The sequence below is a fragment of the Rana temporaria genome, chromosome 1 (genome assembly GCF_905171775.1).
Source record: "Rana temporaria chromosome 1, aRanTem1.1, whole genome shotgun sequence".
In the NCBI taxonomy this organism is placed as follows: domain Eukaryota; kingdom Metazoa; phylum Chordata; class Amphibia; order Anura; family Ranidae; genus Rana; species Rana temporaria.
The window spans coordinates 74941139-74957132 of NC_053489.1; the positions used below are offsets into that span (position 1 = coordinate 74941139).

General features: G+C 44.4%; 1 protein-coding gene across 1 annotated transcript in view; it reads right to left on the reverse strand.

The window, feature by feature from the left end:
* Positions 1 to 15994, reverse strand: part of ARL15 (ADP ribosylation factor like GTPase 15) — a 422067-nt gene that overhangs the window by 266290 nt on the left and 139783 nt on the right. The window contains exons 2-3 of the mRNA XM_040339353.1: positions 13221 to 13365; positions 10389 to 10448 (exon numbers count right to left, since the gene is read on the reverse strand). Coding sequence (XP_040195287.1) covers positions 10389 to 10448; positions 13221 to 13365 — 205 coding nt within the window. The remainder of the gene's footprint in view (positions 1 to 10388; positions 10449 to 13220; positions 13366 to 15994) is intronic.

The following is a 15994-nucleotide window of genomic DNA, read 5'->3' on the forward strand; positions in this document are numbered from 1 at the left end:
AAAAAAAAAAAGAAAAAGAAGAGGAAGATACCCAAAACTTGCCTTGCGTTGTAATTGTGAAAAATATAGACTATAAAATTTATAAACAAAGTGAATTGCTTAAGCCTCGTTCACACGATCAGTCCATCCGATGAGAACGGTCTGATGGACCTTTGTCATCGGTTAACTGATGAAGCTGACTGATGGTCCGTCACGCCTACACACCATCGGTTAAAAAAACGATCGTGTCAGAGCGCGGTGACGTAAAACACAACGACGTGCTGAAAAAAACGAAGTTCAATGCTTCCAAGCATGCGTCGACTTGATTCTGAGCATGCGTGGATTTTTAACCGATGGTTGTGCCTACGAATGATCGTTTTTTTCCCCCATCGGTTAGGAATACAGCGGTTAAATTTAAAGCAAGTAGGCTTTTTTTTTAATCGATGGTTATATAACCTATGGGGCCCACACACGATCGGTTTTGACCGATGAAAACGGTCCATCAGACCGTTGTCCTCTGTTTAAACTAATCGTGTGTACGAGGCCTAAGAGTTTCAAAGGAGTATTTATTTACTTACAGGGCAGAGCATTGCAACCAACTTGCTCTCACAGACTGCAAATGGTTTGCCATAAAGCCCTGCTTCATTTTGGCGCCACATTCTGGGCACTAAAGGTTTGGTGTAAGAGAGTCAAGTTTAAATATTATTTGACTAATCTTTTTTCTGAAAAGTATTGGCTGCTGTTAGAGAGTTTAGTTAAGAGTTTATATGAGGCGCGTCAAAGAAAGAAAAAAAGTAAATGCAAAAATAGCTGTTCCAGGTGGAGATAATGTACAGAGACCTTCCATTACCTCAGGCTGGTCAGACATTACAGATTTTTCTTGTACGATTTTCCTTTCGATTTACCAAAACTGCATTATGAGGTAAAATCTAAACACTTAACATTTTTAAGCAGGCCCGTACCATACATTTGCAATACAGTTGAAGGTAAATCCAAAGAAAATGAAATAAAATTGTAGAATTTATGGCCAGCTTTAATATTCATCTTGTACAGAAAGATAACAGTTACAGTTGTGCTCATAAGTTTACATACCGCGGCAGAATTTATGATTTCTTGGCCATTTTTCAGAGAATAAGAATGATAAAAAAACTCATGGTTAGTGTTTGGCTGAAACCATTTGTTATCAACTGTGTTTACTCTTTTTAAATCATAAGGACAACCGAAACTACCCAAAAGACCCTGATCAAAAGTTTATATACCCCAGTTCTTAATACCGTGTATTGCCCCCTTTAACATCAATGACAGCTTGAAGTCTTTTGTGCTATTTGTGGATGAGGCTCTTTATCTTCTCAGATGTAAAGCTGCCCATTCCTCTTGGCAAAAAGCCTCCAGTTCCTGTAAATTCTTGGGCTGTCTCGCATGAACTGCAAGTTTGAAAGCTCCCCAGATTGGCTCAATGATATGGAGGTCAGGAGACTGAGGTGGCCACTCCAGAACCTTCACTTGATTCTGCTGTAGCCAATGACAGGTCGACTTGGCCTTGTGTTTTGGATCATTATCACGTTGGAATGTCCACGTACGTCCCATGTGCAGCTTCCTGGCTGATAAATGCAAATTTTCCTCCAATATTTTTTGATAACATACTGCATTCATCTTGCCATCAATTTTATACAAAATTTCCTGTGCCTCTGTAGCTCACACATCCCCAAAACATCAGCGATCCACCTCCGTGTTTCACAGTAGGAATGCTGTACCTTTCATCATAGGCCTTGTTGACTCCTCTCCAAATGGAGCATTTATGATTGTGGCCAAAAAGCTACATTTTGGTCTCATCGCTCCAAATTACTTTGTCACAGGTGGTTTGAGGCTGGTCTCTGTGCTGTTTGGCATATAGTAAGCGGGATACTTTGTGGCATTTGCATAGTAATGGCTTTCTTCTAATGACTCGACCATGCAGCCCATCTTTCTTCAAGTGCCTCCTTATTATACATTTTAAACAGCCATACCACTAGAGCTGGGTGATTTTGGCCCCCAAAAAAATCTGCGATTAAAAAAAAAAAAAAACCACACACAACTTGATTCACGATTCAAATCAAGTTTTTTTCTCCTGATGGACATCGCGCTTGTCCTAAGTTTTTAGGCGAGGCCGCGGCGTCGGCCTAGTCCGCCACGATCCTGGGAAAAGCCAGCGGACTAGGCCGAAGCCTCGCCTAAAAAAATCCTGCCCGCAGCTCACTGCGATCCTGAGAAAAGGCCGCGAGTGGCGTCCGGCCTTACAGCCTTTTCCCAAGATCGCAGTGAGCTGCATCCCAAACTATTTTCCTGGCAGTTGTGGCTGAAATTTTAGTTGGTCTACCTGACCATGGTTTGGTTTCAACATAACCCCCTCATTTTCCACTTCTTAGAGTTTGAACACTGCTGATTGGCATTCTCAATTTCTTGAATTTTTTGTTATATCCCTTACCCATTTTATACAGTTCAACTACTTTTCCTGCAGATCTTTTTGCTTTCCCCATGCCTCAGAATCCAGAAATGTCAGTGCAGCACTGGATGAAAGATACAAGGGTCTGTCAGAAGTCCAGAAACGCATTGACCTTTTATGCACACACACTAATTACAAGCAAACAGATCAAGGGGTGAGGATGGTTACCTTTAATAGACATTCAAACCCCTTTGTCAACCGTCAACTTGTGTGCATGTTATCAGACCAAAATCACCAGGGTATGCAAACTTTTAATCAGGGTCATTTGGGTAGTTTCTGTCGTCATTATGATTTAAAAAGAGTAAAACACAGTTGATTGATAATACATGGCTTCAGAAACACGAACCATGAGTGAAACAAAAAATTGTATCATCATTCATAGTCTCTGAAAAATGGCCAAGAAATCATAAATTCTGCCAGGTATGTAAACTTATGAGCACAATTGTACATATGTGGGGGATATTTATTTTTAATTTGCTTCTTTGGAAATTGACACTAATGCTTTATTTAGTTTTTTACAAATTTTAGATTTTTTTTTTTCCTGCTCTTACCTGTATGGTGGGGTCCCCCACAAGGTAAGAACAAGTACCTGCTAAAAAAAAATCTGAGGCTTAAACACGTGTTAAAGGAAATTGTACATTCTGTATAGAATTGTATTGTATGTTGTATGCTATGTATTGCACACTGCACTCATTGTGCACACAACACTAAAAAAAATTTTCATTACGTTTGCATCCTTTCAAGTCTGGATTAAAATGTAGCCCCTTGATACCATAGAAATACAATTGTAACATTAAATATGATACCTACGTAATCATGTGCAAAAAAAACTTAAATTACGTCAAAAATATGCAGCGTTTATCTTGTGCGTCTTTCCCTACTGCAGTAGTTATTAATTTGGAACCACTAATCAATATGAGGATAAGAGTTGCCCATCTTCAAAAATTCCAGAACATGCGCAAGATCACCTCCCGACAAAACTTCGGGTGAAATGGGTAAAAGGCTAAACCAAAAACCTACGTTAGATCTACCGGTAACGGTATTTCTACGAGCCTTCCAGGACGGCACACCAGAGAGATAAGGGCTCCTCCCACAGGAAACACAATCAATTGACAAGTTTGTTATAAGTTCCCACCCCTCCCCTTGCTCCTCAGTATTTAATAAAGTAATCTTGAACTGGTTCACAAGGGGCACCCCATCGGTACTTACCATTTAGCATATAGCTTACCTTTCTTCACATAGGGTGGGTAGTAGGCCTGCCGTCCTGGAAGGCTCGTAGAAATACCGTTACCGGTAGATCTAACGTAGGTTTTCTCCTACGCCTTCCAGGACGGCACACCAGAGAGGATATGAAAGGACCTCAGGCCTACCTCAGGGTGGGACCACAGCTTGGAGGACCTTCCGACCGAAAGCCAGGTCTTGCTGTGACAACAATTCTACACGGTAGTGTTTCAGGAAGGTGTGATGACTTGACCAGGTAGCCGCAGTACGGATCTGGTCCCAGGAGGCACCTGCTCTCTCCGCCCAAGATGTCGCCAGAGATCTGGTTGAATGAGCTTTGATATTAAGTGGAGCTGGTTCTCCTGCACACTGATAAGCCTCTGTAATAGCTTCTCTAATCCATTTTGAGACTGATGGCCTTGAGGCCTGTAATCCCTTCCTGACCCCACCATATAGGATTAGGAGATGGTTAGATTTCCTGAAACTTTTGGTTCTATCTAAATATATAAGAAGACATCTTCTTACATCCAAACAGTGGAACTTAAACTCCTTCTCGTTCTTTGGTTCTGAACAAAAGGACGGCAATATCATTTCTTGCGTCCTGTTGAGTAAGGATGCTACTTTAGGTAGGTATAAGGGATCTGCCCTAAGAGTGACCCTGTCTGGTTGCACCCTAAGAAAAGGCTCTTTCATAGACAGAGCTTGCAGATCTCCTACCCTCCTGGCTGTAGTAATAGCCAACAAAAAAGTTAATTTTAACGTAAGGAACCTAAGGGAAACTTTCTCTAAAGGTTCAAAAGGAGGCATAGATAATGACTCTAATACCCTAGTAAGGTCCCATGGTGGACATAAGCTTTTAAGGACGGGGGACATTCTCTCCCTAGCTAGTAAGAATCTCTTAACTAGGTCGTCCTTCGCTAATCTTTTATCCAGGTACACCGAGAGGGCCGCTACCTGTACTCGCAGGGTGCTAACCTTAAGCCCAGCGTCCGCTCCATCCTGGAGAAAATCCAGGATAACCGGAACCGACTGGGAAGACTTTTGTCTTTTTCTACTCCAGGTCTGGAAGGTTCTCCATATCTTTGAGTAGATCTTTCTAGTGACCGGCTTTCTACTTGTAAGGAGAGTCTCAATCACCTTTTCTGAACAACCTTTTTGTTTCAGAATCTGGCGCTCACTAACCAGGCTGTTAGCTGAAAGAACTCTGGTCTCGAGTGAAACACTGGACCTTGTCTGAGAAGATCTGTCCTGGCTGGGAGTCTCAGAGGCTCTGCTACTGACATGAACCTCAGGTTCGCAAACCATGTCCTCCTTGGCCACCATGGGGCAATAAGGAGGACCAGACCGGGGGACTTGCTGACTTTCTGGAGTACCCGCGGAATTAGCGCCAGGGGTGGGAAAGCGTAGGCCATTTTGAAATGCCAGTTCTGGGACAGCGCATCCAGGCCCTCTGAATCCCGTTCTACCGAGGCTGAGAAGTACCTGTTCACTTTCCTGTTCTTCCGGTTCGCGAACAGATCTATGTCTGGTTCGCCAAACTGAAGAACTAAAGCCTGAAAGACCTCGGGACTCAATTCCCATTCCCCCCGTCTTAATTGTTGGCGACTGAGGAAGTCCGCTTCTATGTTGTCTGTCCCCTTTATATGTATGGCTGAGATGGAGGTGACATGCTTCTCTGCCCAACCCAGGATTTTTATGGTTAGGTCTAATAGGGGACCGGATCTGGTACCGCCTTGGTGATTCAGGTAGGCCACTACTGTAGCGTTGTCTGAGCTCACCTGGACCTCCCTGTCTGTGACATCTTGTTGGAAGGCCTTCAGAGCTTCTCCTACTGCTCTGAGCTCCCTGGTATTGGAAGATTGATGAGCCAGGAGGTAGCACCATCTTCCTTGGGCTTTTTTCTTTCCCAAGTGGGCACCCCACCCCCATGTGCTGGCATCCGTAGTCAATTTTACCGGATCCCATTGTGCCCAAGGTCGACCTTCCCTTAGGTTTTGGTGACTGGTCCACCACTCTAGGGATGAGAGGACCTGAGGGGTGAGTACAATCTCCTGATCCAGGGATTCCTTCTTCTTGTCCCAAGAGGACAGAAAGAAAAAATGGAGCATCCTTGCATGTAATTGGGACCAGACTACCGCTGGTATGGATGCCGACATTAAGCCTAGCACTCTCATAACTGACCTCCTGGGAAGTCTGGGGAATCTCACCAGATTCTCTGCTCCTGACACTAATTTTTTTATTTTTTCCTCTGGCAGGAAAAGCGTCTGGAGCCTGGAGTCTATAGTGTAGCCCAGGAAATTTTTTACCTGTTCTGGTATGAGGGAGGATTTCTCTAAATTGATAATCCAGCCTAGGCTTTCTAAGAACTCCATCACCCTGTTGGTATCCCTCTGAACCTGTGACTCTGTCTGACCGGAGATCAGTAGATCGTCCAGGTATGGTATAAGGCATATTCCTTGAAGATGTAGGAATGCTACTGCCTCTGCCAGAATTTTTGTAAAGATTCTGGGGCTGGAGGTTAGGCCGAAGGGTAGTGCCCTGAACTGCCAATGAAAGATTTCCTCCCCTACCACCACCGCAAACCTCAAAAAGGCCTGATGGTCCACGTGAATTGGCACGTGAAAATAGGCGTCCTTCAGGTCTATGGTTGTCATGTAGGTTTCCTTCATGAGGTTCTTTCTTACTGAGTAAATACTCTCCATGGAGAATTTCTTTTGTTCTAAAAATCCGTTTAGTTTTTTTAGGTTTACTATCAGGCGGAATTTTCCTGATGGTTTTTGAACCAAAAACACGTGGGAATAGAACCCCCGGTATTGCTGTTCTACTGGCACTGGTGTTATTACTAGTTGCTCTACCAACTCCTGAACCCCCTCCAAGAGGGCCCTTCTTTTTAGGGTATCCTTGGGGAGCTGCGTGAGGGTGATCATAGGGGGGGGGGAGGTGACAAATTCCAGGCGGAACCCATCCCTTATAAGCTTGTGTATGTAGGGACTGTCTGAAATATTTTCCCACTGTTGTACAAACTGGGACAGCCTCCCCCCTACCTTGACCTTGGCGTCACTTGGTCTGTTTAGCCTCAGCCTTGGCGGAGGGAAAGAGTAAGTTATTCTTTTTGTTCCCTTTTCCATAAAACCAGCGCCTATTGGGTTCTCTCTTATATTTCTGCTTGTTTTGCCCCTGGGGGCCTCGAAAAGTCTTCTTAAACCCATCTTTCTTAGGTTTCATAGGGAATTTCTTTCCCTTTTCTGAAGACCTAGCTAGGACATCATCCAATCCTTGGCCAAACAGAAGTGAACCCTGGAAAGGGAGTCCACACAGTTTTCCCTTTGATGTGACATCCCCATCCCAGGCTTTAACCCAGATAGCTCGTCTGGACGAGTTAATCAAGGCCGCTGTTTTGGCTGAAGCTTTGGCAGTTTCCAAAGCGGCATCAGCCAAGTATGCGACAGCTTTTCCTATCAAAGATAGAGACCCCAAGATTTCCTCTGACTCTGTAAACTGGCCGAGGTGTTCTGCCAGTTTCTCTACCCATAGGTCTGCATTCCTGGCTACACAGGTCGCAGCTAATGCTGGGGCCATAGAAGCTGTGTTAGCCTCCCATGCTTTTCTCAGGAGTGATTCGGCCCTGCGATCCATTAGATCTTTAATACTGCCAGCATCTTCAAATGAGAGGTCTGACTGTTTAGTGACCTGAGACAGGGCCGCATCCAGTTTTGGAAGTTTAAAGAAAGCTTCCCCAACTGATTGGGTGAACGGGTACTTCCGTTTCCAGGTTTTCTGAGTGGTTAGTCTCCTTTCTGGATATTTCCATTCTTGTAGGATTATTTCTTTTAGAGATTGGTGGAGAGGGAAGACTCTATCCTGTATTTCACTGAGTCCCCTATACACCTTATCCTGTGCAGAGGTCGTTTTAGGAACCTCTGGAATCTCTTCAGTGGCATAGATTGCCTGAAGGAGACTGTCCACGTCCTCTGCTGAGAAGAGGAATCTTTTCAATTTTCCTTCTTCCTGAGACATGACTGAGTCTCTATCCTCCTCACCCTCTGAGCTATGTCTAGTGACCTGGCTCATGACCTCACTTTCCTCTTCCTCCAGATCATGAGAAAGACCTGAGAGGATAGGAAAGGGGTACTGGGTCCTGCAACTAGCCTTCCCTGAGAAATCAAAGTCTCTCTAGGGGCCGGTTCCTCTGTGCTAGGGCCTGTGGCTGCTTGTGTAGCTGTCTCCCTGAGGGCTCTAACTGTGGCCAACATTTCAGACTGCATTGATAAGAGAAAATCTTTCATCATAGCAGCTGCCTCCTTCCCAGCCAACTGGTTAATACATTTGTGGCAGAAGGGCTTGGTATAGGATTTTGGGAGTTTATCTTTACAGTTTCCACATTTTTTAGAGGAACTACCACTAGCAGATGCTGAGGATTGAGCAGAGGCCCCCTGGGTTTCACCGGGAGATTCTGTTAGAGAGGGAACATAATCAAAAACAACCATGTTATTTCTTCCCACTTCAAAGCTGCAGGCTGTACTAGGGAGAAAAGAGAGAGAGAACGAGGAAGGCAGCCGTTACCAGTTGCATCCTGCGACTCAGGAACTCTCACTCTCCCCTTTTCTCCCTTTCCAGGAGGGACAGTACTCACCGACCCCCGATCTGGATTTGGTAGCCGCAGCGCTAGTCTTCCCTTCCTCTTCCATCATGAGGAGGTTGACTGGGTCCTTGGCTTGCCGGTACCTGTTCGCAGGGTTTATCCGCCGCCGACCCCACCGCTCCACGCTGCTCTCCACGCCGAGGCGTTACTTCCGGGTTGCTGTGTAGGGAACGCCCACTCTCCGGTGACGCGCTTCCTGTACCTCCGAACGAGGTCTGGAGCGCAATGCTCCTCTGCAAACCCCCCCAGGAAGAAGAGTTAGCAGCGTGGCGGATTTTTGTGCAGAGGGACGATGGCTTTTTCACCACAGCTCAGAGCGTCCATGCCTGTCTTTGTGGCGACCTGTGAGCGACCGAAGCCAACAGGTCAGTTCAGCTCTCCCCGGCCTCCCTGAACCTGCCTCAACAGGGGTACCCTTCGACTTCACCGTCTCCAGGTAATATAAAACAACAAACGTGCCGCTGTGTTCGGGAGAAACACAATCAAAATACTGAGGAGCAAGGGGAGGGGTGGGAACTTATAACAAACTTGTCAATTGATTGTGTTTCCTGTGGGAGGAGCCCTTATCTCTCTGGTGTGCCGTCCTGGAAGGCGTAGGAGAAATATTGTTTTTTTATTCTGTCTGTTGCCCTTGTCGCAGATTTGCCCCTCACTTCCTGTCTGAACAAAAATGTCAACAGTACAGAAAGTGAGGGTAAATCACTAAAAATGAATAGCAGTACAAATCAGAAAAAAAAAAAAAAAAAAAAAAAGAGTTCTAAAATCCATTACCACTCTATTCAAAAATAGGGTTTTGGCTTAACATCCACTTTTTTACTACTTGACCCATGGCTGACACAAAGCAATACAAACTGCTGCCCTGGTATTGATCATTGTCAATTTTCTTTATCTATAAAGCACCAACATTCTATAATGAAGACACATTTTCATACAGTGATTTGGATAAATCGATAACAAAAAAACAAAAAAAAAAAAAAAAACTTTCAACATGTTATATTTTAGTCAGAAGCAATTTCCTTGAAGTGAAATCTCCAGCTTTTAGTGAAGTTTAGTTTGTTAGAACCAAGCTGGTCGTGGTGAACTATTACCTTCACTAAGAGATGCAGTGGCTGGGTGCACTGTAAAAACTGTACATCGTCTCAGCTACATCCAAAGTATGTAGCGGAGAAATAATGAAGTGGACGCGGCTCTCCCTGCCACTGCATGTGAAATTAAGATGAGTAATGGCATCAACGCTTCTCCACAAACTATGTCCCCAATGCTTTTCATCCCGACTTGGTCATCCATGATGCGGCAGGGGGCGTGGTTTGCCGAGAAGTGTTGGCTGAGGCGGTTCCTCATCTTTCACATGGGCTGGCAAGAAGAGTGGCGTCCACTCCATTCTGTTGCATGTGACTTCTTGAATGAATATAGTAAGGTGTCGGCACCCCGTCTCCTAAGATCAAAGAGAAGCGGTGCTCCAAGCTTCACAAGTATGCAGCTGAGGCTACATACAGTGCACCCAACCAAGTGGAAGTAAACTCTATCATTTTCAGCTAAGGAAGCTGCCATCTTGGCCTGTGTATAATCTTCAACTGCCATGATGCTGCACATGTGATCATGGGATGGCCTGACAGTTTGGTTGAGAGCACACCCAATGTGATAGTTACATTTCAGGCATGTGCCGACATTAACTTTTTTTAAACGGTTAAATCTATGGGTCTTACTTCCACTTTAAAAAACAGGACCAGCTTGGTCCAAGAGAACTACTTAAAAGCAGAAGTAAACCAATTGATTTAATGATTTCAGAAAACAGTTACATTCCCGGCATGCCGGGATTGCTGTCACATTTGCTTGTACGGTCAACCAAACTGTCAAACCATCATCTGGCTAGTGTCATAACTGATCACATGTTCAGCATTATGACAGTTGAAGATTAAACAGAGGCCAAGATGGCAGCTTCCTTCACTGAAAATGATAGGAAGGTTTATTACCACTTTAAACTTGACTAAAAGCTGAAGTTTAGCTTTAGAACCAATGAAAAGCACAAATACATATGTATATATAAAATGAAATTGACGATACCTCCAAGTTCTTTTACATTCAGAATGGCATTATGGAATGGAACGGCTTTTATACTAAAACCTAAAAACACAAAAACAAAACAAAATCACTATAGTTTACATTTACAGCAAACTTAGAACAGATCATTCTGTATTAAAGCCATTGGTCCAGCCTAAGGCACCTTTCACATGGGTGGGCAGGGGGAGGTGGCAAAAACAGGTACCTATGTTTTTAGCACCCCCCGACCATTATACAAGTAGACATGGCACAAAATACCACAGCCAAAATGCTTTGCGTCGCATTACGCCAATTTTAAGGAGATTTGCAGAGTTGACGGATGACACCATCTGTCAAGCTTTGCAATGTAAGTGAATAGGACCACACTGGAACTGTGAGCCTAATGACTGGCATGCAGTTTCGGCACAGACCCACAATGCAATGGTTTGCCGCCTGAACATCTACAAACCTGTTGCCCCGTAAGATAAATCCAACACTACCTTCTAAAAAGGCCCACATTGCCAAGTGCCAAGAAGTTGGTTATACAGACTAATTATAAATACTGTATGCTATTCAGCAGGAGGGTTAAAAATAAAAAAACTTGACTTCCCTAATGTACTCTAAGAGGAGGGTTTTATGGTAACACAAAATTAAGTAATTCAGGCACAATGGGCTATGCTGCTGCCGTTGAGAGATAGAGCACTGGCAAAGAAAGCTTCTGGGCTTTTTGGCTAAGATCGAGTGGAGTATCTTTTCTTATCAGTTGCCAGGAGGTGGTGCTATACTAACGGTCCCCAGTACACAACGAGGTGGAAAGGGTGGCAGATGCAAAACCTGCTGGCGTAATGGCGAAAGCCTCCTGATGGGGATGGAGGACCATTGGGTTGAAGCCGGAGAGTCGGGTCCCTGGCCTTCTGGCCTGGATTTGTGTAGTATCCGCCCCTTTCAGTTGGGAAAGCCTGCCCCTTTTCAGTGTTGAGGGGAATTGGCCAAAACCACCGAATATAATTAGATGGGAGCAATGGTTGAGGTTTCGCCAATTCACCCTCTCCATAAGCTCCTACTTGTTCTGATACCTTCCTGGCTGGGGGAGGGCTGCATTGATCTGGGTTGTGGGTCAGGGTTGAGCGAAAAGCCCGTGGTGATTGTGCCCCTGGAGTGACAGTCCAGGGGTGCCGTACTTGCACAAGTGTTTGAGAGGGCACTTTGAGTTTTGGCACCTTGGTCACTTCACCACACACACACACACACACACACACACACACACACACACACTTCTAGGGCCGGGCCTTTTGGTTAGGACCAGAGGAATTTTTAATTCCTGGCCGGAGGGCCAGTCATCGTATTGCACGATGGTCACTTTCACTCTTCCTCATCTTCCTTCTCCCCACTTTCTTTTTATTTAACCCCATGTGTGTCATTTTTTTGTATGCTTTTGTTGGTTGTCTTACACGTTTTATCACGGTGTGATTAGTAGGGTGTAGGTCCTCGGGCCTGCCCTGAACGTTTTTGGGAGTGTGTGGACATGGCCTTCTGGCTTAGTTTGCCTGCTCTCATGGGGTCTCCTTCCGGAGAGCCCCACCTAGTACTTGGGTGGGTCTGTTTCGGCAGACCTTCCAGAGAACGGGGTTCGTCTGGTTTCGGCCAGATGGACCATGCGAGTACCTCAGTCCCCTTCTGGACCCCAACGCCCCGGGGGATCAGGGTAAGGTCCTTCCTAGTGGAGGACAGTGTAAACACCCGTTGCACGTTTTGTGTCACTCTTTGGGTGTGCACTTTTTTTGGCACCGGGTGGAGTTTTTGGGTGCGTTTCACGTGTTGCAGCGCGGCTTTGGTTCCACCGTAGCAAACTGCTTGCTGTGGGGGTACTTAACAGAGGGGAGGGGCCAGGAGCACAGAAGAGGCATCCAAGAAGAGGAGGATCCATGCTGCTCTGTGCAAAACCACTGCAACAGAGCAGGTAAGTATAACAGGTTTGTTATTTTTAGAGAAAATTAGAGAAAGGGATCTCGGAAGCGGTGATGTCACTTCCTGTTGGCATTTGTCACTGCTCACCGAGACTACAAATCCCATCCTGCCCTAGGATTTAGGGTCTCAAGTAGACAGGACCATAGTTGTGTGTGCGGCAGATCAGTGTTTTGACAAAGCACATACACATCGCTGCTCACTCTTCTACTTTCATATTTTGTGGGTGTGATTAACTATACATTATCCCCACAGTATCGGGTATAAATGTGATGACATTTTCATAACCTGAAAGCACAGACGGAGACTCCCAGTCTGTCAGTAAGGTCATCAGAGGGAGGACAGACCATGAGTCTCGCGGTCCAACAAACAAACAGTTATGTTGGCAGACCAGACACATGGCAGTCTAAAACACCGGGGTCCGCCCACTGAAGCAAGTGGGAACATAATTACATCACTGCTTGCTTTACAATGGACTACAGAGGGGATCTTTTGAACAGGACATGAGGAGGCTAGAGGGCCTGTCATGCATTAAAAAAGAGTGCTGGATTTCTCACGGGCAACAGGACTATGTACAATACCACCAACAATTTATTGAAAGGTATGGAAGCCCCTGTAGAATTATATAAAAAGCTGGATTTCTGCTTTAAGAAAAATACCTCATAGGATGACATGATTACCAATTACAACCTTATTATATTGTTTTATGTATGCCCCTAAAGTTGGGTTCAGGGACTCAAGATATCAACTGTACAGGTCTGGCCATTGGCCATATGCATTAAATGATCGAGCACCTGTGCCCAAGTTGGGTGATCCAAATTCTGTTAAATTGGCGTGGCTGGCTTTGCAGCAAATAAGTGTCAAAACAAGAATTTCTGCAGTCATAGTTACCTGTGGTAGGCACAAGGTTGTCTTGGCTCTCACTGCACAGCTGTGATAAAAGGCTGGTCTTGCCAGATCCTGTGAGACCTATACATACAATGTCATATTCTGGACGTGGTGGCGGAGGACCCTTACAGCAGAGGGCTCGAAAACACTGTAAAGAAAGAAGGGGACATTAGCAATATGGTATGCAGGTGGAGGAGTTTCATTTAACATGGTGCCAGGAGGAATGGAGGCCAATAATCCATAGCAACAAAAGATTAGTTCTTAAGTCAAACCTGATGACTATGCTATGGACCCCATGAATCGCTAAATGTTTTTACCTTTCACTAGTATAAAATCAGCATTTTATAAGAGGATTTAAAATGTGGGGAACAACGAAGACAAATAAGGGTTTTCAAAATATAATAGCTGATGAAACAAAGAATAACATCTACAAAAGATTAATACAAAACAGTAAGAGTCAATGGAACTTTCAGGGTGCCTAGGATGGCGAAATATGTTGAGTAGCTTTCAGAAATCTTGTTCAGAGAAGAGTCACTTTTGAATTTATGCTCTGTGTTTGTGATCATCTACCCATATGTATTTTATTGTGATTTTAGGAAATGTAGCCTTTTGTAGGAACTATAAGTTGTATGGGGTGCCATGGAGGTAGTTTCTTTACAGTCTACGGCGCCAACCTACCTTGGATTCAAAAGTTTCATGTCAACTCAGTAGTCAAGGGCCAGTGTAATTAAGGCCAGAGAACAGCCTAGATCAAAACAGAACATTCACCCCAGTAAAAATTTGAAAATGTTGATTGTTTAACGGTTAGTGGAGCCAAACCAATATTAATTTTCAAACTTAAAAACAAAAAAAAAATTTAAGCGCAGAATGGAAATGTTTTCTTAAAATGTGAATGTGGTTTTTGCGCTTTAAAATGAATGCGTATTGTAATTAAACCTTTTTGGTACATCTGGGATTCCATTCAAATCGCAGGTCTGAACAAAATTTTAAGGGCTTTCAAGCAAAGTTAGAATTCACAAATGCAGCACAAAATGTTAGTCTTATGCCCCATACACACGGTTTGAATTCCAGAGAAGAAAAGTCGAATTCCGAGCTTTTGGTCGGAAATTCCAACCGTGTAGAGGGCTCCATCGGACTTTTCCTGTCGGAATTTCTGCCAACAAAAATTTGAGAGCTGGTTCCGACGCGCAAAATTCCGACGCATGCTCGGAAGCATTGGACTTCATTTCCTCGGCTCGTCGTAGTGTTGTACATCACCACGTTCTTGACAGTCCAAAGTTCAGAGAACTCGTGTGACCATATGTATGCAAGCCAAGCTTGAGCGGAATTCCGTCAGAAAAACCATACAAGGTTTTTCTGACGGAAAATCTGATCGTGTGTACGCGATATAACTGTATATGGCTAGCTCTAGCATCAAACATGCTCCTCAAAGGTAATCTGAAGAATAACAAAGGAACTTGTACGCATCACAACACTGTTATCAGATATTTTTAAAGCGGGGGTTCGCCCTGTTAGAAAAAAAAAAAAAGTTTTTTTTTTATTAGACAATTAAATTCGGCATCGTAGCGCGAGCTACGGTATGCCGGTCTTACATTTTTTATGCCCGTACTCACCGTGCTATCGTTGATTGAAGAATCCGGGGAATGGGCGTTCCTATGGTGAGAGAAGGTGATTGACGGCCGGCCCTGGCACGTCACGCTTCTCCGGAAATAGCCGAAATAGGCTTGGCTATTCACGGCGCCTGCGCATAGCCTGTGCGCAGGCGCTGTGAATAGCCGAGACCTACTCCGGCTGTCTTCGGGGAGCGTGACGTGCCAGAGCTGGCCGTCAATCATCCTCCCTCTCCATAGGCACGCCCATTCCCCGCGGGAGTCGGATTCTTCAATCAACAATAGCACAGTGAGTACGGGGATTAAAAATTTAAGACCGGCATACCGTAGCTCGCGCTACGATGCCGAAAGTAATGGAATAATGGGGTGAAGGAGGGTGAACTACCGCTTTAAGCCCGGTTAGGTTGACTTTTATTTTTACATCTAATGGCAACACATTATATAAGGAGATTGCATCAAAATGCACATAGTTGGACAGAAAAGATCTTTCAAAATGGAGAAATCTGAATGTAAGTATACAACGATAAATGCGTATTAACTGGGGGAAAAGCTGGTTGGAATGGTTGGATATGACTGTTGAATGATCAGACTGTATTGCCTACTTCTAAAGAGCAGAATAACGGTATATAATTTCCCTGTACATTGTGTTATGTGCTGTAGTGTAAAACCAGGCATTAAAAAGATACTTTGCCCTTCAGAAACTCATACATTTTATATTGTTGGGGGCCTAGATTACGATTGCTCCTGCTTGTAAAAAGGCAACAGTTTCCTTTGCAGCAGCAAAACTAAAAAAAATCCTGGATAATGACAGCCAAACTTCTAGACACAACAAATAAATTTGATGCCGTTTGAGAACCTCGGAAGAACCATCTAAAGCTACCTCTGTGACTAGCAACTATAAAACTTTAGCACTGTGACTCTCCATGGTGCCCTCCCCACCTTTCCTTCTCCCTCCTCTACTTGTCTGACTTACGTCCTTTTATTTTCTCACTGTCCCCTGCAAGTGGATCTCAACTACTCACATAAGTTGCGGCGCAAGTACCTTTGAATGTTGAAACTACTGTAACAATGTAACAATAGATAGCTTACCATTCTGATGCTTCTACCAATTGGTATGTCTGGTTACCTACACTACTACCTATCTATTGCTTACTTCTTGTCTCCCGT